Raw genomic sequence first — 24,229 nt, 5'->3', positions numbered from 1 at the left:
ATGGTGAAGTGTCAGTGAAGCCACCAGTGAGCATCGTGTTGGATGGATGGCAGAAGCAAATTACATTCATTTATAAGTTACATTTCCCATGCTGCAAACACTTATACATCTTAATCTTGTGCGAATACGCGGACATCTGAACTTAAAGTGTTTTTTTTTTTTAGATAATTTCTTAGTTTGATAAGATATCTCTAGTAATAAAGTGGCAAATTTTGGACTTGCTCACACCTCTTGCATGGAGTGTAATGTAATGTAGTTATGTAAATTCTACCTCTCCATTTGACTTATCTTGTGGCCATTATTGATAGGGAAGTAGAATAATAAACATGAAAACTAGATACATTATTTTAGCCTTTTACAAACTAATGCTCCTTCTCCAAACATAATTGGATTAATCATTTCTGGTTGAGAATTTCTCCTTTTCCTACACACTTTTCAAGAGCTTTTCATTTGACCGGTTTCCCCCAAGTATTCAATTATAAAAAGCTAAAGGCCTGCATAACGCAAAATAGAGGACCGCAATAATAATAAGTATAATAAGTGTGTTGCCGTCGTGTCTGTAACTATAAATCTCAACTATATGGCAGTTTTAACGGCCATATGTGCAGTAGGTACTTTATGGTGATTAAAGTGACTCACTATGGTGTAAGATTCAACTGTTTTATCTACTGCTATACAAGCTTTAACTTTTGGATGGGATCCGAGTACATTTTTAGATTTGTGTCCCAAGAGACGTACATGACAGTGTCCATATGGTAAAGTCTACATTTAATACCGATGCCAGCAGCAAATAGAGTTTCAGTAATAGTCCCGAAGAGCAGTTTGCAGATGCACTTCATGTCAGTGCAAATCACACAGTGCAGCAGTCTGGTGGGGTGTCAAGGAAAAAGTAATTTGTGTTATACTAAAAACAAGGAATCTCAGCAAGTGGCTGGATGCCACATTGAGTCATCTGCCTGTCGCCCTTGGACCGAATGGGAAAACAAAATGCAGAAGAGCCACATGTGCTGCGGGTGTCAAAAGCGAAAACTTGAGTTAAAGTGATAATCGGAAAGATTGCTAAATGAGGAGAGAGAAATGAAAAAGTAAAGACTTGAGTTCCCATCCTCCCTCCTCGTTTGTAAAATGAGATGGGAGAGAAAGACATTTTAAAAGCAAATGATTAAGCTTCCTCCCCCTCCTTTCCTGTTTGGACCTGAAGGTTCACAGGAAAGCTCGTCTCATTGGTCGAAGTGATGGCACAGAGAGAGACTTGCAGAAAAAGATGTAGGCCTATTTTATTTTACTTGCATTCAATCAAATTGCAGGCCCTGATGGCCATTTATACGCAAGCTATAAAACATTTAAACTTCACTTTAGGACCAACCTTTTGTTTTCAGTTTGTCTGCATCAGACATGGGCTCACTGCTATGTTTAATCAATCTGTTGTCCACATTTAAAAAAACATGGCTGAATGAATAATGATCCTGGGACAAAAGCGTTAATCTATAAACAAAATTAAAGACACAAAAAAAAACATATAAAGTTGGCAATTTTACTGTGGAAATATACAATGATTTCTATAAATGTTACTGGCATAAGTCAAACAGTACATATTATGGGGTATGTTTGACTTATGCCAGTAACATTTATAGAAATCATTGTATATTTCCTCTGTGATGTGTGATGTGGTTAAATATGAGCACAAAGCAGCTTCCTCTAAAACCGAATAACGTGATAAAAGTCATGAATTTCAGTGCATTGAGGCGCGTCTCCCAGTGATCGTTTGGGCGCAGCGTCAGACATGGGGCACGAGAACGACAGGCGCAGGCACAGAGACAGACTGGGGGCTGCATTTCAAATCACACAGCCACATTCAGCAATTGATTGTAATTTTCCGTAATCCCCGTGTTCGGCGGGGATTCGGCGTCATTTTTCTGCAGGAAATGAATTAGAGAGCGTCAGGCGACAAAATGGATGTTGGAGAACGCACCTGAACACAAGGGTTAGAGCGATAATGAGACGGGCTTCACACAGCCTCTAGACGTGCTTGAGCTCAAAGTGCAGTGATGGCCCAGGCACGGCTCTGCGAAACACCAGTTATTACATTTGGGTGCAAAATAATAGAGACGAGGCCTTGCTCTGAGCGGCTCTGGCTGAGGTGACTGCAGGAAGATATAGCCTACTAAGCTTAATGGAACTCAACATTTAAACACAACCATATTAGATAGGCTATAAATGAAATGAAAAACATGATTTTGCTCATCTTTTTATCCCATTATTTTTGATCAAGCCAATGGACCTGAGGCCTGATGCATATATTAGAAGCTTTTTTTCGATCTATAATTGTCCCAGACACTGTGGATAGATATAATTGTATGTGTGGTGTGTTGCAGTAATCTGTGTTGGTGTTTTGTGGACCCTAGAAAACCATGTGATCCACTTTAAAACAATGTTAAACCACCAGGGCATTGTGTTGGAGTTAGATGAAAGAGTTAGATTTCAATTGTGGCTTGTAATTTAATCTAAACCTCTTCTGGGCTTTGTTGTTTCAGGTTTCTCCTTTGATTAGATTTGATTCATCTACAGTGACTTCAAATGGCTTTTAAAATAACATGATTCAATTTTGACGAGACACATTGGCCACTGAGCAAAACTGTCAATTAATTAATATATTATCCTGGATGATTACAAATTCTTGTTACATTCAATCTAATCGGAAGTATTCAAATGCCCAGCTTTTTAAGACACTTGGATGATTGAGTATTCCTTTTTAAAAGAAGTTAATCCCGGGTCAAAATGAAAGACCAAAGAAGTTATAAAGACAGTGCATTAAACTTTAGAAATACATATAAATAAACTAACTAGACATCATACTCTTTAATTCACATTACAAGATATTTTGACAGGGCTACAGCACATCAGAGTATTTACAAAAAGTGCTGTTGCCTCCTTCACAATCACAGTCCAGACAGACGATCCCCTTCACCTGGAGTTAAGATCTCCCCAAACAGTGCAAAAACATTAAAAGCCAATATTTAAATAGACTAAAGTGATTAAACATGATTCGTAAAAGAGATACACTTCATATGTGGTCCAGCAGTGCTGTTTGATGTCCAAGATTGCAAGATAAGGTAAAAACAGCCAGTCGTTTCAAGTACAGTAATCTGCTCATATAATAATTTAACAATTCATGTATGTACAACCAACGCAAAGCACGAAGAAGTATCTTTAACAGTAGCAAAAAAAAGGAGATACTAAAAACCTTACTCTTGATAAGGACAGTTTTGTTTGTTGTTCAGTGATTCAATGATGTAACTACGAAAATGGCTCCAATGAGAAAACATTATCTTGGAAATGTCAGGGGTTGACCTTGAGACCATCACGTTCAGGAGAGAATTAAGGGATAGCAGCGATACTAAGAATGTTTTTTTATTCACAAAAAAAGCTATGTGTGTTTTCTGATCTGTTCAACCAATCCTAGAATATGAATCAAGAGCTTTAGTTTACGCAAAGAGGCACGGTTCAAATACAGAGCAGTAATGGATTCTTCTTCCCCCTGTCAAGTCCAGTGTGCAGTGCTTTCAGGGCAGTCTGACGTTGAGAAGCAGCGTAGTGCTAGCTCAGAGCAGGTCTGGCAGGATGAGGCCCGGGGGCTTAGGCTCCACACAGTTTATCCAGAAGTTGGCGCAGCTGGCGTGGTACTGGTGGCCTCCGTACAGCAGTTTGAAGTTATCCGTCTCTGAGTTAAACGCCTAAAATGAAGACAAAGAAAGTGAATAGTACAGTCAACATGAGTTTCAACAAATAGTGTAGACTTTTTTGGTGTTGGGGCTGCACGATTGCAAATCATAATAAAAAAAAGTTGCAATGCCCAAGACTGCAGGACAATATCTTTTGCACAGGCGGAAAAAAAAAGAATAAATCATCATATTCTTCCCACTTGTTGCATTGTCCACTTCATAACACAAAAAGGCTTCACGCATTGTTAAGCCTTCAGGTTTTGTGCAAAAGATGTACAGTTGCTGATATTATTGTAAGCTTTAAGTTGAGTTTGCAGTTTGTGTTTGGCTGTTGGAAAAGTAAAGCTGCTGCCGAAGAGAGGGATGACTCAGTGTGCAGTGAATCATTGCCTCCCACTCACAAGGACAGGGGACATGCAAAGCAACAACTGGATATAAAGAAGCCCGGCACAACACTAAGTCCAGCACACTTCCAGCTGACACATTCTCTTCAAGGTTCTCGCACTGAATGAATGGCACCTTTCCGTTCGGCAGTTGGCATTTCTCGCAAACATTTCAGCAGCGGTGTCAGTTCATCCGTGGCCTAGTTACGCACAAAAGTTACTTTTTTTACCTCGACTTTACACACACAATGTACTGCAAAATAATATAGTTTTCCAGTAACCAACACACTGTAAACAATAACGGTTTACGCAAATTGCATTCCAGCAGGGCAACAGAACAGCAACAGAAGCCAAAAGAGTCTTGAATTGTTACCATTTGTTTTGACAAATAAGGGGGTCTGTTTTTAATGTGCAAACACCCCAAAAATTATTTCAAAGGTTCAACACATCAGTGATCTTGTCCTACTACCAGGTCAGTTCTTTCTGATGAGAACATGTAAAAACAAAGCCAACATTGACCAAAAATATGAAAATTATCCATCGAAGCTGTAACTAGACACTTTCTTCTCCACAGCCCCTGTATGTATATATTAATTTGACGGGTTGTACTACTGTGTCTCTTAACGTATTAACTATTACACGTTGAAATGCAATAGAAAGCTACTTGATACACTAAAGTCACAGAAGTAAATTAGAAACTGAAAATAATTACCCATGACCTCTTGTCATTGTCTCTAGTCAGTGCCTGCAAGCAGAAAGGTCGTCAGCTTATGGCCAAAGAGTCAAACTCGAGCGTCGCAGAGAAAAAGGGAAAAGGCAAAGTGATGCAGCAAGCCAAATGCTTTCTCCAGCAAAGTGTTTCCTTCACCAGAAGAAGCCAAGTGAAACGGAAAATATCATCATAGCCTGCAGATAAAAAATAACTGAATATCAAAACCTACTTAAAAGGTGCATAATGCAACTTTTTATGTGGAAAAAAAAAGTTGGCATTTGTGAGTATTTTGTAGTGAGTCAGCGGCTGTATGAGTGGTCCTTTACTTTCCATCACAGTTGTCTCTAAGACACTCCAGGATCAAATGTTCGAAAGTTTTCTCTGCTGACGGAGCCTCTCACCAGAAACCCTGCAAAACAATTGATCCTGGAGCTTTGTACAGACCACTGTGATGGAAAGTAAAGGCACCATGCTGACCATACAGCCGCTGGCTCCCTACAAGGTCAAATACGCACAAATGTCAACCTTTTTTCAGCATAAAAAGTTGCATAATGCACCTTTAATGCGGCCACTTGTTGGAGTTTAAAGCGCACATAGAGAAAGGAAAACTGTCGGAAGTATTTAAAATCAAAATAACTAAATCTATCAGAAGGACTAAGATTCATAACGTGGTTTTAAGTAACAGACGTTAAGCTCGTGAAGCTGAATCCTCAGCCATCACCATTTATTTCCTACCTTCAGTACCTTCGGGTTGACAAACAAATCAGTTCCCTCAGTAAATGACAATGCCACAATCAGTATCGCCAGGCGCCTGCTGTAGCCACGAGCTGTTTTGCTGCTCCATAATGCTCTTAGGGATGTTATTCTCCACTTCATGCGTTTTACCAGCGTAGCTCATCCAAAAATGTAATTAAAATACGGGTTATTAATCTCGCCGTGCGTGGCTCAGGGACAGAACTGCCACAATAAACAGAGTGAAAGGTGAGTGAAAATGTGTACCACGTCTTAACGCCAGCTGCGCTCCCTGCTTATAACAAATGGGTGAGGCACATTTGCACCAAACTAAAATGCCTCTCGCGCCACCAGCCAATCCATCTTGAAGAACATGGCGACCTTTTGAACGCCACCATTGTGCCCTTTAAACTGTGCGGTCCAAACGCCACAAATTAGCGGTAAAGGAGTAGCTCAAGAAAAAGCACCGAGTGAGTGGGTTTGTGGGTGTTAATTGAAAATGAGGGTTAGCAGCTACTGGGAGGTGAAAGAAAATAAATGAGACCAGGCCATGACAAAGCTGAAAATGTTTTGCCCTCGCGTGACCAAACTCCAAATGGCAGCACCAAAGTGACGATCCACTTCTTTTAACAAACATATAAACTTTTTCTCTTTTTAGGGAGACACATGTGTTGGTGTGTAGTTGTGGTGTTGTCCAATATTGGGGGAGGAAGTGCAGCAGAAGCGAATCTTGTCACTTTGGTGCCTGCAGGGCGTGTGGCAGAAGAAAATAGGCCCCCAGAGGATCTCAGTGGGAATGAGTGAAATTAAATTTGTTTGACAGTTTGCCGTCTCATACTCGTTTAAACAGACGTCCAATCGTGCTTTCCTCTTTGTTCTGCAAAACGTTTCAAAGAAAAGTGAGGTGGTATGGATACAGTCATCAACTGTCTTATCAATGTTAATAATGTGGAGTTATGTATGCGAGGATGTTCTGCACAATTATGAACGCACCTTGCTACGGGCATCGACATTGAGAAGGCACACCCCACAGGCCAGCTCCTTGGCGTTCTTGATGCCAGGACGCAAAATACATGAAGAAAAGTCTAAAGAGGTCTCATCAGGCTGTAAGAAAAAATACACACAAACAAAACATTTCAGTTTGTCACACAAGAAGTGAGAGATAATCCAATAAAACTAAAGCTATTCTGAAACCTCAATACAAATGAAACATAAAAAATGAGACATAATCCACCTGTTACATTGTATTTGTTAGCATTTTGCCTCCCTAAGATTGAATGTCTGTTCGCTGAGGAACAAGATTGCGCTCCTCCGCTGAGCCCTCCATCTGTTTGCTTAAGAGACAGCACCAGACAGCAGCATGAATAAATCTATACTGTCCTTGTCATTCTGTTTGATCCCAGCAACAGACGACCACTGAGATACAGCAGCTCAGTCAATAATGTGCAGACAGTCGTCTCGTCAACACATCATTAGTCGACAGTAGACAGAACATGTTTGATTTTTAAAATGTAGAAACAAATACAAAAAGGTTGATATAATCCACAGCTATACAGGGCAGTGGTTCATATTTGTTTGTCAATCTCACCGCGAGTTTGGCCAGTGACATGAAGCTTATGAGGTTGTTCCACACTCGGCTGATGTCCTTCACAAGCTGCTGTAGTTTCTCAGAGCACACAGCCGTGGCCTTGATGCCCAGCTCCACACGACGAGTGACACGATACACTTCCACGACACCTGCCAAAATACAGATCACTTATAGTTGTGCTGATGAAAAAGGCACAATGTTTCGGACTTGTGGTAAAATGTGCTATACAAATAAGGATGGAACGGAGCATGTGTGAGAGCTCTTAGAAACTTGAATAACATTATTTCAAGAGATTGGAAACCACTGCATTATCAGATGATATAAAAGACTCTTACCGAGCAGGTACTCCATGCCCTGAGCAGACTGGATCACCTCAGTGCAGACAGATGAGCTGCTGATGCTATTAAGTGTGTTGTTTGCTTTAGTAATTACCTTTAAGGAAATGCAATAAACATAGAATATGCCTCATTACAATTTCAAAACATCCAAAAGTAAAACAAGCACATTTACCAACCTCCAAAGCACTCTCCAGACACCTCTGCCACTCGTATGCATAGCGTTCACTCTCCTAAGACGAGACAAAACATAATCTTAGTTACTTAACCAATAGAAAATAAATGGGAATAGTCCATGTTTGTCTCACCTCCACCTCCCCAGTCAGGTCCTTATACTTGTCCCTTATCACAGGGAGGGCCGGCTTCTCATTCAAGGTGTTGGATCGATCCCTGAAGTGCTGCTCTGGAGCTGGAGACGGGGGTGAACGCCCGATTTCTTTCTCACCTAGACTGTGACTTCTCTTGTGTGAACCTAGAAGGGCCAAGTTATTTTCAATTAACAGAGCAAGATATTTTAGAATGTGCAAGACACTATTCTCAGCTTTAATAGATTTTTCTTCATCTTCTTTTCACATTTCATAACAGAGAGAACTATGTATTCTCTGTGTTAGTATTGTGACCACCCATTACCCAGACAAGCACAAAATGTAGATCTGATTTATTCATGTGGCTCAGAGAAAGACTAAATCTGTCAGGGAAGAGCTGCGAGCCGCGGCACTAGACGCTAAGCCCTTTCTGATGCTATGAGCCAGTCCTCAGTCTGTGTTTGTGCACATGGAGGTGTCCAGGCACAGGTAATCCCTCTCCACATCCCGACATCCTTTCCCAAACAAACAGTGTTATACTAAATGTATTACTGTCTGTCAGAGCAATAAGCTACATTTAACGAAATGCATCTATGAAGAAAACAAACTAAAATATGTAGCATGGACAGAAGTTAGTGGTAAGTCACTGTACAGATATCACAACAGTGCCATCTAATGTCTGACTGTGTTATTGCAGAGCTGATGAGGCACATTTGAGGCTGGTTCATTGCACTGTGCCAGTATTTCCATCAGGAATTTAAATCTTTTTATCTCTGCTTTATATGTATTTCCATGCTGTGTATTTCGAAATGTAACTCTTGTTGGAAGTTTCCTATCTGCAGTGCAGCATCAACATTGCTATAAATGCATTAATAAATGTGTGATCATTTGGCTGATTGGTGTAATGTACAACAGTAAAAATGTGAATCATAAAACCCTCCGATGAACTCACCTTGTACTGACAAGTCAAACGTCGCCAGTTCATTTTTGATCATCTCTTCACTAGACTTCACTTTGGTTTGAGAGCTTGCTTTGAGAAAATCTGACTTTCCAAACTTGGGCTTATCTCCGTGAAAAGCCCCAAACTCCTCCTCACTCTGGACACTGCCCGAGCCCGTATCCATGGCAGCGGCTGGAGAGTCGGACTTCTCAGACATGGTGCTGGCAAAGTCCCCAAAGTCGTCGTCATCATCATCATCTGCACCAGCCCCCACATCTGTGAAGGCTGCAAACTTATCAGAAGTGTTGTCCTCAGGAGGGAGGGAGGCGACAGTCTTTCCTACTGAGGTGCCACCGATATTTTCAGAGCTTCCCAGACTCGACTCCTTTCTGCATGTGGGATCAGAAGGTGGAGGAGGTGGTCCCTCCAGATCATGCGGCTTTGTTGTGTCAGCGGACATGCATTCCTCTCGTTCAGACCAGTCATAGCTGGTCAAGGTGCTGAGCGCAGAGGTCCCGAAGGGGTCAAATTTCATGTCATCTCCCTCTGTAATGACAACACAGACATACAAGAGTGTTCCTAGGCGCAGTGGACAGGATTGCATAAGTGCTGGAATAATGAGCTCGCGTAAAGTGCTTCTGTCACATTCTCGTTACATGATGGAGAGTGTTTCTTAATTACTTCAACTGGTATTGGCAGACTTTGCTGTGTTTGAACCTTATTTAACAGTGTTTTGGTTCTTTATCATTCACAAGAGAGCAGGTATGGCAGCTAATGGGTTCTGCCTTTAGACAAGTGTGGCGTCTTATTCGGTCAGAGACATTTAATATACGAAAGGCATATTTACACTCAGAGCACCTTCCATCTTATTCTCTGAAATGACGTGTATAGTGGTTCATGGTCAATAAATGTATTCATATTGAGCTTAATCAATAAACACAACTTAACTAAATTAAATGTTTTTCTGTAGTATACAACAACAGAGTATTCAGCACCAACAGGGAACCTACAAAACTAAGGGCAAACAGTAAGAATTGAGTAAAACACAACTAGACTCAACACTCTTGTACTATCTCACTGTGTCAAAAGTATTACGATTTCCCTCATTCACATTCACGCACAAACACACAACACAGAACACGCTGCTAGGTAGAATTTGTGAAATTGACAAGGACCTAGTTTATCTGTCTGCCTTGTGTTAAACAATGTGAAGTAAAGAAAAGACAAAATAAGACGGTACGCATTTCAGCAATACCAACAGGAATATTTATTACAACGACATGAGAGATAGAGAGAAAAGCATCACAAAGTAGTGTAAAAGAGCTCTATCAATACAAGAGGTTTGTCAAACTAACACTTGAAAGGAAGGCTTAAGCCATTACAGGGCATGCAGAGTCTGGTAAAGGTGAGGAGGAGGGGGAAAAAACAGCAAAAGGAAATCACTGATCATTGATTTTGGATATAGAAGCAGAAACCAGTATGAGAAGGCACATTCACAGTCAGTCAGTAATCCTGGGAGAAGACAAACTTAGATTTTGATTTTAAAGTAAAGAAAGAAGTTTGAAGAGAATCGAACAATTAAAAGCCTCATTGATGACGAGCTCAAGGTAGAATTTATTAACCCTTTGAGCACCTGATAGACAACATATCGTTAAGTAGTTACCGTCTAATGCTGGACATGTGTTCTCTTCTAAGAAACACCGGGTAAATGTTCAAATTTCTGTGCTTTGACTGAATTTCAGGAGATTTCAGGCACTCAAAGGGTTAGAGAGAACAAAAGAGCAACCCTTCACCTAAAACCCAGAGAGGACCATTGTTGCATCCAAGATTTAAAGGTAAAGAAAAAACATTAGATGAAGTAGCTGACTATTGGTACAGCAATGATTTGTTGTTAGCTCTCAAATGTGCAAGGGGCGTTAGCAAATACATGTTGTTTTAGAGCGAGTGGATCAGGGAAATGAATCCTACTTTTTTTATTTAATGCAGGAAACAAAAAGATCAAGAGGTGTGTTTCATTCCACAATAAAAGCTTATATTCCTGTAATAAAAATACTATTTCATCTTTATACATTTCTCTCTGAATAAAAACTTGCAATACTGTGATGCATAAGCTCGTAATAACGTTCTTGTCAATTTCACAAATTGTAAAGGCAGGCAAACTGCAGCAAAAAGCAAGGCAGGAAGGGCAACACAGACTTGAAGATTGTGTACTAAATGGACTATGGAGACAAGTGGTAAATCCATGCGGCTACACTGTATGACAGGGGAATACTGCAGGTCTGAAGACTGACCTTAATTCACTCCAGGAAAAAGTGTCTATCAAGGTTTGGCATCAAAATCTTTGTGAATCTATCAACTGCCAAGGAGCTGTGGCAGTGGCAGCTGTACACTCCAATAATTAACTGGGTGTATTCTTGCCCAATCAGCTGTAGCCCGACCTTTTGCTGCAGCTCATCAAACAATATTTAAACACACACTAACACTGTTATGGTATTGTATGATTGATTTAAAAGTGAATGGGTTGAACAAAGCCACTATACTGTATCAGTACTGAAATAAGGCATTGGGATTTTATGTTTTATCTGGTTGACACAAATGCGTTGTATAAGATACAAACATCTGCATAAGTTGATGTTGACGAAGCCTACTTCAAATGCAGATGGTTGGATGATGAGGAAAAAGTGAATAGATAAACAATAGTTGGTTAATTGAATGAAAATAATAAAGTTTTGGTGAAACATGACCCATGACATGGACAATGAGAATTGGTATGAATAATTGACTGGACAGAGGTGAGCGTAGAAGGACATGAGACTCGGAGCAGTGGTAAAACATTGCATTCATTGCAACAAGTTAAATGAGGAAAAAGCCTAACAGCCACAGACTCTACTTGGTCAATAGAATTAAGGTATAATCATTCTAAAAGAACACCTATGACACTCCTTTAATTATTTACAGATCAGTGTCATTCAAAGTGCTGACAATTTGTGCAATTGAAGGTGCACACACCTAAGAATTTGTAAACTAATACTCACTACTAAACAACAGCTTGTTTTTCCAAAATTGCTACTTGAATATTTGACACAAGAGGAATATCAATAAAGCCGTCTATGTTCAATAGAATTTTGCCCTGCTCCTCTGTCACCAGTTGATCAGTTAATAATGAACACATACAAGGCAGTCAGTGAGACATACTGGACACAGAAGGGAAATGCCCTGCATCATCAGAACAAAACCTGCTTATCCTCAGCACCGCACACTCCTCTATGACCTATGGCTGTCAACACATCCAAACCACATTCAACAACTATGGAGACCATGACCTCTATGGAATTACAAGTCAATAGGAAGGAATGAAAGGTTGAAGAGAGTTTAAGTGAATAACCTTCACTACACTTAAATAAATAAACCAATAAATAAATAAATAAATAAATAAGATGAATGATGAACTGTCTGAAATGTTGTTATATATCATTATGATATTGGATATGCTTCGATGAACTGTCCTGGGCTTTTCATCCTTATATTCATTAACACTTGAGTTGCCACTGCTAAACACCCGCGGTCTTCGAGTTTGTCTGCATGACCACAGAGGGCCTCACCAGAGCAAGCGCACTAGTTCCTCACCTGTAGCGGGCGGCTGGTGGGCGGAGAGCCCCGGCAGATCCAAGGAGCTGTCTGACATCACGTGCTTCAAGTCTCCACCAATGTCATGTTTCAGGTCCAGCTGCACTGACAGCGCATCCTCGGAGTCGTCCTTTCCCACACTGCTGCCCCCGATGGACGGAAGGTCCAGGGATTTGACAGATGCAGAGTCTTCCTTGGTATGTTTGAATGCAGCCACTTTGTCCACCAGGGTCTTTTCAGAGGCGCCAAGAGCTGTGCAGAACTTGGATGCTTGAAAATCAGCAAAGTCATCATTGTCACTCTTGAGAGATGAGAAGGAGCCCCCACCACTCTCTTTTGAATCATCATAGGCCAAACCCCCTTCTAGAGACAGCTGTTTGAACACATCATACTTGTCTGAGCTTTGCTGAGATCTGGAGGTCTCGTCCTGTGCCCCTGCACTGTTGTCTTTAGTTTCCTTACTAGAATTACCAAATGCCATGAAGTCTGCAAAGTCATCTTGGGGCACTGTGCTGCGTCCGGCTGTCGAACTTTGGGCAGTATCAGAGGAAGAACCAAACAGTGCAAAGTCACCAAAGTCGTCCGAGCCACCAGGAGGGGGCTTAGACCCACCTGGAAGGAGCACTAAAGAGGGGGGAACAGACACAGAAGGGAATGTGCTAGATTTGGCCTCAGAGGAGCCAGGGACAGAAGGGGCCATAGAAGAGAAAAGGTCCAGGTCGGCCATGTTGAGTGGGTTCTTGGGCTGAGATAGAGTTACGACTGGCTGCTGCTGTGGGAGATGTTGTAGAGACTGAGAACTAGGAAATGCAGGAGGGAAAGAGGGCTGAAAGATCTTGGCTTGTTCTGAAGGGTCTAATGGAGAGATGCTGTCCGCGGTTTTAAAGTCTGTGAAGCCATCATCAGCACTGACAGACTTGAAATCTGCAAATCCTTCCCCTGTAAAACAAGACATTTAATTGTAGAGCTTTATAATTTACACCCTGTAATGTTTTAAATAACCTAAAAATCAATTTCCATATTTTTTTCTCCCACTGGTTCTACTCAGAAACAGGTTATATGGTCTGCAGAGGGCAGTAGAGTGCAATCCTGGAGTTTCAAACATAGCCAAGCCACATTTAAAAATGGCACAAAATAATAGTGAATACTCATTACATAACAAGTACAGTATTGGTTGTTCGACGTTTGAACGGTCTGGGTTGGAATATTGTGTGACCTATTGCTGTTCCTGAGTGTTTTGCAGCCAACAGCAAATGGCTCAAGGACAAGCTTTATCAATTTTTTGCACAACTTGCCCCACTTTTACAACGTTTAGGGATGCTAAGCAAACTTGAACTTCCTTTAATATGATGCAATTGTATTATTTTGCCATTTCAGGTTTAAGATGCTTGTTCGACAGTAGCTGCTACTGAAAATACACTCAAAATAACAAGGTAATATGTCATCTGAAGTCCGCCCTACAAATGAAATTCTCATGCAAGAACATCGGGCACACACTAGAGATGGTTGTATCTATTCTTTTCCAAATGCACATTGCATCTGTAATCTCTCATTATGTTGAAAAATGAGAGCTTGCAGAGCATATGGCTGAAGTGTAAAACTGGATATGAATGCACATTAGATCTGTCTGCCATAAGACATAGAAACTGCAAGTCTGATCACACACAGTACAACAGAAGAGGGACAACTAATGGCCTCATCAAGAAGATGGAGCTTGACAATGGCAAAGAAAAGGTCACTGCAAACACAACTTACTGGAGCTGTGAAAGCTGTCTCCATAGGAAACTGTTCTAATAAAAAGGCAAGTGGAAAAGGACTAGTATGAACAGCATTCACAATGGATGTACAGTATGGTGTAGTGCCTGATGCATAACCACACTACCGTGGTGCCAATTTTATTAAACTAAAGATAAAACTAAAATCCCCTCACTCTACCTCACTCTTAAACTTTAAACGGGTAGCTAATGGGGATCCTAACAAAACAATAAACAATAAAACAATAAACTCTCTTACATGAGGGGCCACACCTTACCAAGACTGTTTCTAGTAAGAACAAACAATTACAAATCCAATTTTGTTAATGTTCCTTACCAACTGGTTTCTTGTCAGCAGTTTGCTCCAACTGTCGGAAAACACTGTATTTGTCTCCACTGTCTGTAAACAGAAACAGGTGAAGAATCAAACATTTGATTTTAAAACCTCCTGTTACATCATGGAACATGTTATGCAATGAAAAAGATCTGTTCCCTTCACTATTCAAACATTTTGTTGTCATAATAAGTACCTGAAGGAGGGGGAGTAGGCTCTGCAGGCTGGTCCAAAGACAGCTGCTTGAAGACGGCATATTTATCAGAGGATGAGGCAGAGGTGGAGCCAGACACAGGAGTCAGCATGGAGGGCGCGCTGAAAGGAAAAATAATGCCGTTATCGGGCAAAGAAAGGTAACGTGTAAAATGTAATTCTTATAAGCTGTCTGAGAGTCACGACGAGACCAGAAAGTGCAATGACCAATTTTATGAAATATTCTTTATCATTATTAAACTGCTTTCAAAGTCTGAAATGTAATTGCAACTCATGGAAAACATGTCCTTAAAAACAAGCTATACAACTTGCTGTAAAAATTGTTGTGAGTAAAGAAATACCTTGATGTTTAAATTGCTTTATGAGTTGCCCATACCTATTTTGTGGTTGTGGTGGAATCGGGGCAGAAAAGCTCCCACTAGATCCCCCCTGGAAGTCAGTGAAAGATGTATCCCCTGTTCCTGGTTTGGGTGCCTCTTGGAAATCTTGAAAGTCATCATCATCTGTTTTTGTCGTCTGCAAGAGTGGACACGATAGTAAAAAGAAACCATCAATAAACAAATGTAAAAAAAAAATGAAAAGATGAAAGAATTACCTGAGCAGGAGGAAAACTGGCTATAAAACTTGTGTTTGTAGGGGCTTGAGCAGGAGCTGCCATAGGCATGACAGATGGTGGTGGTGTGGGCATAGGCATAGACACTGGAGGTTGCGTCATCAGAGGCTGCTGCTGTGGAAGGACTTGGGCCAGGGCCATGGCCAGAGTAGGCAGGTTTGGTACAGGTGGCGAGGGAAACTGATTCAGGATTTCCACATTCATTGCTGGGAGGCCACTCTGTCATAAAAAAGGAAACTGGGTTAAAATCAATAAAAGCATTCTTTAATTATACTGTCAGCCCTTTATGCCTTTTCAGAACTACACTTCACCGAAAAAGTTTAAATGACAGCTTCAACACAGGATCCCACCACTGTTCCCTCCAAGCTACTGTTTCTCTCCCCATGGATGGGTCTCCCCAGCACCCCACAACATGCACAACAGGATAATCCTCTAGCCAGGTGAAACTGACCAATACCCCGGGTGCTTGGGCACTGCAGTCACCCACTGCTTCTTACGTTTCGCCCAAGCGGCATCAAAGGATGGGTCAAACGCAGAAGACAAATTTCGTCACGGGGCAATGAAGTACATCTTAAAGGGGCCAGACGCAAGTTGGTCATTTTATACTCACTACTGCCACCTCAGGTCGTATGCATAACTGCAGCTTCTATATTAAGCACGTGCATGACGGCATTTCGGACTGAATTAACAACTTTTTGAGTGACAGTGCAGGATTTTAGCGGCAGTTGTGGTGAACAGGTCTGGGCTCATTCTACACATTAGGACATTGCTGGAAAATGTAGGTGGAGGAAAATGCTTAATTTTAACATTTTGAAACTCCATATAGTCCCTTTAACACCTTAACCTATCATAACATTCTCCTCACACTCAAGCTGCCCATTATGAGCTGCTTCCGTGTCTACACCCCAGAGGTGACAAGAAAAACAGGGGAAATTATACAGTATTCCAGCAATTTAAAATATATCCATGCACTCCTAGCGTTATTTCAACAACATAAATGTGTAAATAAATAATTAGTCATGATGCTTTTCAAAGTAAAGTTTACCTGGGCTACCCCGATGAGAGCCAGAACAGTGTAGAGCTCCTCTTTGGTCAACATGCCAGGTGTTGTGCGGTTGGCTGATGCCCAAATCTGCCCCAGAGCTTCCCTGGGAAGTCCTGATGACATTAGAATGGGGTAGAGCTTGGCCGTGTCTATCCCAGCTGGGGTCATTGTGAACTCATGAACTTTTTTAAACATTTCTAAGAAAATAAAACAGAGTTATTAACAGGCATAATAACTAATTACGTTTATCAAGTATTCAATGTGTTTACCGGGAACAAGGCTGTCGTTGTAAACCCAGGCAGGCAAAATAGACGGGATATGTTCTTGCTGTTGAAACACACCAACACCTGTCGTGTCACACAAAGAAAAGTAAATCAACTTTTTTTGCAAAGCTATTTCAAACTTCTGTCCAGTGTTATATTTTTGATGATGTGTTGACTGGATATCTTGATAACCATGTAATATGTATATTTGTTGAACAGGTAAATATGTACGAGAAATGTTCTGTGACTAGTTTTTATAGCATTATTTCCTCATCTGCCACAGAGGCTGGCAACAGACACAGTAAAGAAGTTTTGTTTGAAGGTTTGGAAGAATGGCAAGCAAAATCAACATGTGTATACAAGTGGACCCATTGACAGACAGCTCATGCACATCTACGCATAAACAAAAGCAATCATTAGATAAAAGAGGCAGTCCATGATTATCAGTTATTTCATTCTAGTGATACAGACAACGCCGCCCAAAGAAACCTGGCCAAATAGAAGAAGAAGCAAAAGATAGGCATATTTTTAGGAAGTCGTTTACCACCACATAATCAACTTCTGGCAGAGAAAAGAATCATGTACGACCAGAAAACTGCTATAAGCTTAAAATTGATTGAGAGGTTGGAAGAAAACAGGACAGAGGCGTTAATAACACAGAGCAGTGACAGCGAAGGGGATAGACTGGGCCAAAGTCTAATAAAAACTTCACTTCTCTCACCACTGTCTGTACTGGTTTGAGAGGATGAGTCAGCAGCTGGTGCTGGCACAGGTGCTGACAGAGGGACTTCAGGAAGCCTTTCGGTCATGAAGATGGAGCTCAAGTCCTTACTGGCTGCAGCCCAGTTCCTCGCTTTGGCACTTGATTGAAACTGGGCTGAAACCTTAATCTTAGGACCCATTTCAGCCATACTCTGCTTTGATTTAAAGCTAACCTGGGCCGCTTTATCACCTGTAAGATCACAGGACGAGAATAGCTTCTCTTCCAGAGACGGGCCTAAAGAGGTGGACGAGCAACAAGCTTTTTAACAACAGGCTTCATAGGATTCATATGATTAGTCTTAATTATTTTAGATTAGTTATTATATGATACATTATATTTTCGACATACATATAATAGTTACATAATGCCTCTGTATTGGGCATTTTTGGTAAAAAAAAGAAAAGAAAAAGAAGACAATTTTGTTTCAGATTTGTAATACCTAACCAAAAATAGAAACACTTTGAGATATTAGGTAATAGGTATCAGTAAAAAAGCAAAGGGAGTGAAAAAAAAAAATGGAAGGGAGTGAGGAAGAAACGTTACCTTGGAATGTAGCTTGGGAGCTGGTGCTGACAGCAGAGTGAATTGAAATAGAGGTAGTTTGGGATGGAGGGAGCGAGGAAGAGGACACACAAGTCCTTATGGAAGGGGGCGAAGCTGGCACTTGGGAGGATAGGTTAAGGTTTAGGGAGGTACTGTTGGCAGGCCCCTGAACAAAGTCAGTAAATTCGTCCTCATCCTCGGAAAAAGCTGTCTTAGAGTTAAGCGGTGAAGGCTGGACCTGAGGGGCGGAATTAGAGGTGGAGGACGTGGAAAAGTGAGGGAAGGAGGCAGCCGTCTCTACGGGACCCTGAAAGTCACTAAACTCATCCTTGTCCTCTGACAAAGACATGGGGAGGGAGTGAGAGGAGACAGACGGATGTGGTGACGATGAGTCTGCAAAAATGAAGAAATGGTGATAATGGCACAACACGGCAGACACTATGGAAAACAAATATGGGAATATTCTATGTTCTGGTGAGGCTTGTCTGCATATGGTCAATTCCCTACAGTGGATCTAAGACCATTAAATTACAAACATCACCGGTGTCGTATTTTGATCAAAGTCTAAGTGTCCTTTACTAAAAGCCCAAGGTAGAAAAAAACAACAGCTCCACTTTAACTTACGCACCATAAATACAATGACATACAGTAAAAGTGCAGGTGGTTATTATGTAGATACCTGGCTTTTTGCTTTGTGATGACGGAGCAGGATGCATTTTGGCGTCTCTGCTGAAACCATCCAGGTTGCCCTTTATTGCCTCCAAAGCATCGTCCCGGCTCTTTTCTCCTGCCTGAGACTAAAACAACACTGTAAATAGCACTGAACGTCTGGGGGAGAATTTAGACTAACTTTGCGGATTTTGAAGAGTCTAACCTTAGGTTTAACACTACTCAACAGTCGTAGCTTCTGTTTCTGCTCCTCAAACTGTCGTCTTTTCCTGTCTTCTTCCAGCATCCTCTGCTGCTGTTCAAGACGTTTCCTTGGAAAAGAAAAGCACATTAGATATGCAATTACAACACCATAACATTACGGTTAAAGAGTCTTACTGGTGTTCCTCAGCCATTTGTTTTTGCATATCTGCAGTATACTGTGGTCCCGCAGGTCTCATCCCCATGAACTGAGGCTGACCCATGAACTGCATCCCAGGGGCTTGCATCCCAATGGCCATCCCACCCTGTTTGGTGTACAAGTAAAGGTTCAAAAGCAGTTTATTTGCATTAAGTGCTTGAATATCACATGAAATCACCTGCATTGGCATGGCCCCTGGAGGCATCTGTCCTCCAAAATTCAATCCCATCATTCCTTGCATGTTGGGCTGCATGACCTGAACCATAGGGAAGCCCTGTTGTTGGGGCTGCTGCTGTTGCTGCATGGGAACCATGCCTGCAAAAAAGACATGCCTTTCTTTGTTTGATCCTGTATTCATGATATTTCCAGTTATTGTCTCCGATCTGCTAATTATGCTGTCATGGATTTTGTCTTTCTATGCCTTCGTGTAAAGTGCTTTGTATGTTGTATTCATATCTTAACAAACAATAATCAAATTAATAATATATATAAAATAAAGTAATCAGTCAGCGAACAGCTAACGCAAGTCAGTTACTCTGTTCAAATACTTTTTAAAGGCACACTGCGTAACATTTTGGACTATTGTGATGCCAGCAATACAAAACCCTGCTCTGACAAAGAAAATGCTTGTTGTGGGTAATCAAAAAAATTGATTTGGATGAGGACCTAATCAATAGAAAAATCTCATATTTGGAGAATATGACGAGCAGGAGACGTCCTGCTCTCAATAAAGTTGCAGTCTGAGCAGACAGGCCTGACTGTCTCCTTTAACAAAAGTGTTTGGTCATTTTTCAGGTATTTTTCAACAACAATAATGATAAAAATAATAATATCAGTAATATTTGCATTCTATTTATTAAGTGAAATGCTACGCGGTTTAAGTAACATCATTTAAATATAAAATAACCAAATTTTACTTAAAAATAAAGAATCAGTTCATTGCGTGCAAATGACTCACCTTGTGGTGGACCTAAACCCCCTCCGACGGGAAAAACGAAGCTGAGAGAGATGGAAAAAAGGGCAAAGAGAATGAAAATGTGGCAATATGTCACATATCATCAGAATATGTAACACCGGTGTGACTAATAGGGCTGGGACGAAATATCGGATCAGAACGCAATACTGTACTTTGTGCTGCAATACCAAGTATCGACACTTGTATTGCAATACTTTATCAAGTATCGCAATACTTTCAACACTTGCATTTGGAGGCATTTTCATCCTGCACTCCTTTGTTTTCCAGTAACACAGCACTTTTTTACGTTTTGGGTTTATGCACTTTCCAGTCTTAACACTTGAATAAATGTCAAATGGCATTTGGTTTATAAACTTTGAACAAATGACTTTAAGGTAACCATTTCTTATCATAATTACTTACTGTAATACTATCGGATCGGCCCCAGAGTATCGTGATACATATCGGATTGTGACCAAAGTGGATCGTCCCAGCCCTAGTGACTAGTCAACATAATAATGTCTGACTCTGTACCATATGTGGTGAAATAATCCGTTTATGAAACATGATAATATTTAAAATATGTCTCTGTCTGGGCAGAGAAACTGCCTTCAAGAAATAATCAGGGAAATGTGCCTGGCCAAGTCTGTCTCTAACAGGAGCCAGCCCACACAGGCCTCTGGCTGTTTTCAAAATAACTTATTACAAACTGACATCCTCAGGCCTGGACTTCTGCAGCATGAGCAGCCAAATGTAATCAAAGGTTAGATTGCAATACAATACAATACAATACAATAACAGCACGACTCACATTTCAATGCAAAAGTAGGTATAAGTTTATACATGGCGAGCCTGGTCCCTGGCCAGTCAAACATACATCTTTCTGTTTATACAGGTGCTCGTCATTTAATTAGAATATAATGAAAAAGTTCATTTATTTCTGTAATTCCACTTAAAATGTCAAACTAAAATATGATAAAGACTCATTACATGCAAAGTGACATATGTCAAACCTTTGTTTGTTATAATTTTGATTATGGCTTACAGTCCATTTTCAAAAGATTTTTAATTTGGCGTTTTTACAAGCTGAGCCAGTAATCAAAATTATAACAAATAAAGGCTGTACATATCTCATTTTGCATGTAATGAGTCTATCATGTATTAGTGTCACAGTTTAAGTTGAATAACAGAAGTGAACATTTTCATGATATTCTAATTATATGACGAGCAGAATAGTATGCATGGCCTTATCTTAAAGGCTTTCAGTGACATCTGCTGCCCTGACATGCAGCATTAAAAGCTTTTATCTAGCACACTACTGTGCCCAACTCTGAACAAGCTGTGGAAGAGATTAACATCGAAAAAGATAAGCAGCAGCAGAAGCATCTGTGAAACCCGGGCATGGCGGACAGTCAAAGCCTTCAAAAAGGTCTCAAATCATCAATCAGTTATGAGTGCATGGATATGAATTTGCAATTCACAAATGGAGGCAATATCAATAGTCTAAATTTCAGAAGGCAGTGAGTGCAACTCAAAGGAGCATTTTTTCCCCCCTCTCTCACAGATCTGTGTCAGGTTTTGGTTTCACCTCCTGGATCAATGTCTTTGGCAAGTCAAGATACGAGCAAGAGCTCTAGCAAGAGCACATTCATAATTTACTGGGCCCAAACTCGGTCATACATAAGTCATGAGGTTTCTGTGTGCATGTGCAACTACCTCAGAATGACCGCAATACTCTCTATAGTAAGTTCCATAAGATCTGGTAAAGGCAACATTTATGCAGAACAGGAGCAGAGTGAACTAATCATCCCGCACAAGGGAAAATAGCCTATACTGTGCGCATATATATATATATATATATATATATATATATATATATATATATATATATATATATATATATATATATATATATATATATATATATAGGAAACATGTTGAAAATTAAATGAATTTTCATATACCACACCCTCGTGTTGTCAAATAGTAGTGTATCGGTATACATTAGTAATGTCATAAGACAGTGCTCACATAACAGATAGGCAGCATATGATCAAGTATGAGTGAACCAGAGAGGAGAATGAAATGCAGACATTTGACAGCTGTGCTTTGAGGCCTGTCATCATTATCATCGTCGTTGTTTTGCGCTGCATATAACATGATACATGACATCTCAAATAGGGTTATGTCTCCTTTAAGTAGTCCCGGCAGACACGCCTACACGGTGTCCTTTTATAAATTACAAGACACTGATGAATTACAAACAGCAGCAAAGAACCTGCTAGCATTGCCTCCAACCTAACACTAGCTTGGACACCTGACAACCAGCCATCTCATCACATAAGTCCCCTTCGCCCTCAAAAGAAGTAATTTGACCATCTCAAGAACTCTTGGGGAATTTTTCGATGGTATACATCCCGACAACTGTGTGTACAGCATTAATACATAACTAACAGGCAGACAAAGGCTATAAATGACCAAAATACCTGCCACCTCCCCCAGGTCCTGGTCGCAGCGCCATCTTGATACTGTAATCACTGGGTGACGTCAGAGGTGACGCTGGCGCTGGAGAGCTGCTAATCCCTGGGTTTGCTTGGTCAGGCACTGCTCTGCTTTATTCAGATAATGTATGCATGTTGTTCTAAACGTTAACTAGTTATATTAAAACTTTCCATACAAAGATTAAAATGTATACGAAAACTGAATCATCAGTTTGGGAGACTGCATCATCTGCCTTGTCAAAATATTCCTTGTAGTACTGTTCGTTTCCAGCAGGGATCGGTATTGGCCATGGATTAGCCTGGGATACGGATGTCTATGATGAGGCAGTATTATTATTATTATTTTATTTTTAGCCTAATAATAATCATTTGTTATTTATTTATTTATTTATTTATTTATTTATTTATTTATTTATTTCAATAGCTACAGTACATATTAATGAACACCCCTATGACACTTGAGCAGAGGAGGCAAGGTAATCCCCCAGGTTGTAAACAAAGGAGACGACTATGCATTTCATTTGTTAATTTAAAATGTATTATGGACCTACCTAAGTGCAATAATTAGTGGCCAGGGGTAATTTATTAAGGTCAGTTGAGATCATTCATTTATTTTACTATCTATTTTCATTTTAGTTTAATAGGCTATGCCATGAAAATATACAGGGTGTATATATGCACATTAAAGAAGACCTAGGGACAATCATACCAACATTTTTTCTGCTGTTTCAAGTTTAGATCCATTGTAGTCAGTTATTGTGCTATTCAGTTGGCCATTTCATTGTTACACCAATGACAAGGTGGAGCAACAAGTAAAAGCCTCTGTGCTCATTGTCTGAGTGAGAGCAGCAGTGAAGGATTTACAGCTTTATTACAGCGGTAGAGAACTATCCATCACCTGATCTTCCTTTATCATTCCTTGTATCCCGGCTCTTTTGTATACATGATTTAAGGTCCATAGAAAGCAATAGAAGGAGAAATGCAGCCACTTAAGAGTCAGAGTAATAGGTCTGCGCATTATATTGCTTGATTTGATTAGTAAAAATACAACACCAAAATGAATATGGTTTAGCCAATACAATTGGGTGAATATTATACAGTTGGAGCCTATATGAAATGTAATAAACTAACTTTACTCAGGCCCAGGATAAATTAATGACAACAGTTTGCACTAATTCATGCAGCTTTTAGAAATATGGCCCATTACTCGACCCATTCACAGGCATCTTAGCGTAGAGCTGAGACCACCACCTGCTGAGTGCACCAGGTTTAGCTGGAGGACACCAGTCACTTGTGTTCCCTGTTCTTCTATAGCATTGCTGCTAGCATTTCCCCAGAGGAGGTCTTGAGAGTGGTGAACATTAACCAATGTCCCATTCTGGGTATCCCTCTACTCCCCATAAATCACAGACATGTCCATCATCAGCCTGACAGCATCCGCATGACAACATCAGTCTGTCAGGGTCTTGACAGACCTGTGATAGAAACATTAATTTAGCCACAAAACCAAGACATTATCTATAACATTGTATAACAGAACATGTTATATCAATGTTTACAGCACTCATCCTAAAGAAAACCTTGTTAATAGTACAGTTTAAAATAATGTGGGTCCATTTGAATTTTGATTTATGATCTTTTGACAGATTTGACTATAAAGGGTTGGCCTAAAATTATGATAATTAACTACAAATGCCAAAAGGTTGCTCGGTTTTCTCAAGCCAACTGCCTCCTGGTTACTTTGTGGGTCCAATGGAGATGCAGGCCGAATGCTGCTGATTGTTTCTATGGAGGCCTGACTGATCTCCATGACTGGGCTGTGGACAACAGAG

At 40.5% G+C, this 24,229-nt stretch overlaps 1 protein-coding gene across 1 annotated transcript; it reads right to left on the bottom strand.

The window, feature by feature from the left end:
• Positions 1-2,831: 2,831 nt before the first annotated feature.
• On the bottom strand, positions 2,832-22,432 carry synrg (synergin, gamma). The gene is made up of 22 exons (XM_079556918.1): positions 22,383-22,432; positions 19,900-19,940; positions 19,120-19,256; positions 18,920-19,047; positions 18,747-18,852; positions 18,552-18,669; positions 17,873-18,265; positions 17,288-17,563; positions 16,573-16,650; positions 16,304-16,500; positions 15,241-15,477; positions 15,022-15,161; positions 14,629-14,747; positions 14,436-14,498; positions 12,345-13,283; positions 8,730-9,263; positions 7,781-7,944; positions 7,652-7,705; positions 7,473-7,569; positions 7,138-7,286; positions 6,543-6,653; positions 2,832-3,734 (listed from the first exon to the last, which is right to left on the bottom strand). The coding sequence occupies exons 1-22, from the start codon at positions 22,415-22,417 to the stop codon at positions 3,603-3,605; spliced, it is 4,248 nt and encodes a 1,415-aa protein (XP_079413044.1). The 5' UTR covers positions 22,418-22,432; the 3' UTR covers positions 2,832-3,602.
• Between the last annotated feature and the right edge of the window lie 1,797 nt (positions 22,433-24,229).

The sequence above is a fragment of the Gobius niger genome (genome assembly GCF_951799975.1).
Source record: "Gobius niger genome assembly, chromosome: 1".
Taxonomy (NCBI): Eukaryota; Metazoa; Chordata; class Actinopteri; order Gobiiformes; family Gobiidae; genus Gobius; species Gobius niger.
The sequence above is the reverse complement of the archived record's forward strand: the minus strand, read 5'-3'. Positions and strand labels throughout refer to the sequence as shown.

Coding starts and splice junctions, on each gene's coding strand:
- synrg (XM_079556918.1), bottom strand. CDS start 22,417: ATGGCGCTGCGACCAGGACCTGGGGGAGGTGGCAG. Junction 7,706..7,780: donor ACCTGACTGGGGAGGTGGAG/GTGAGACAAACA, acceptor GTCTCGTCTTAG/GAGAGTGAACGCTATGCATA. Junction 7,287..7,472: donor GGGCATGGAGTACCTGCTCG/GTAAGAGTCTTT, acceptor GTATTTTGGCAG/GTGTCGTGGAAGTGTATCGT.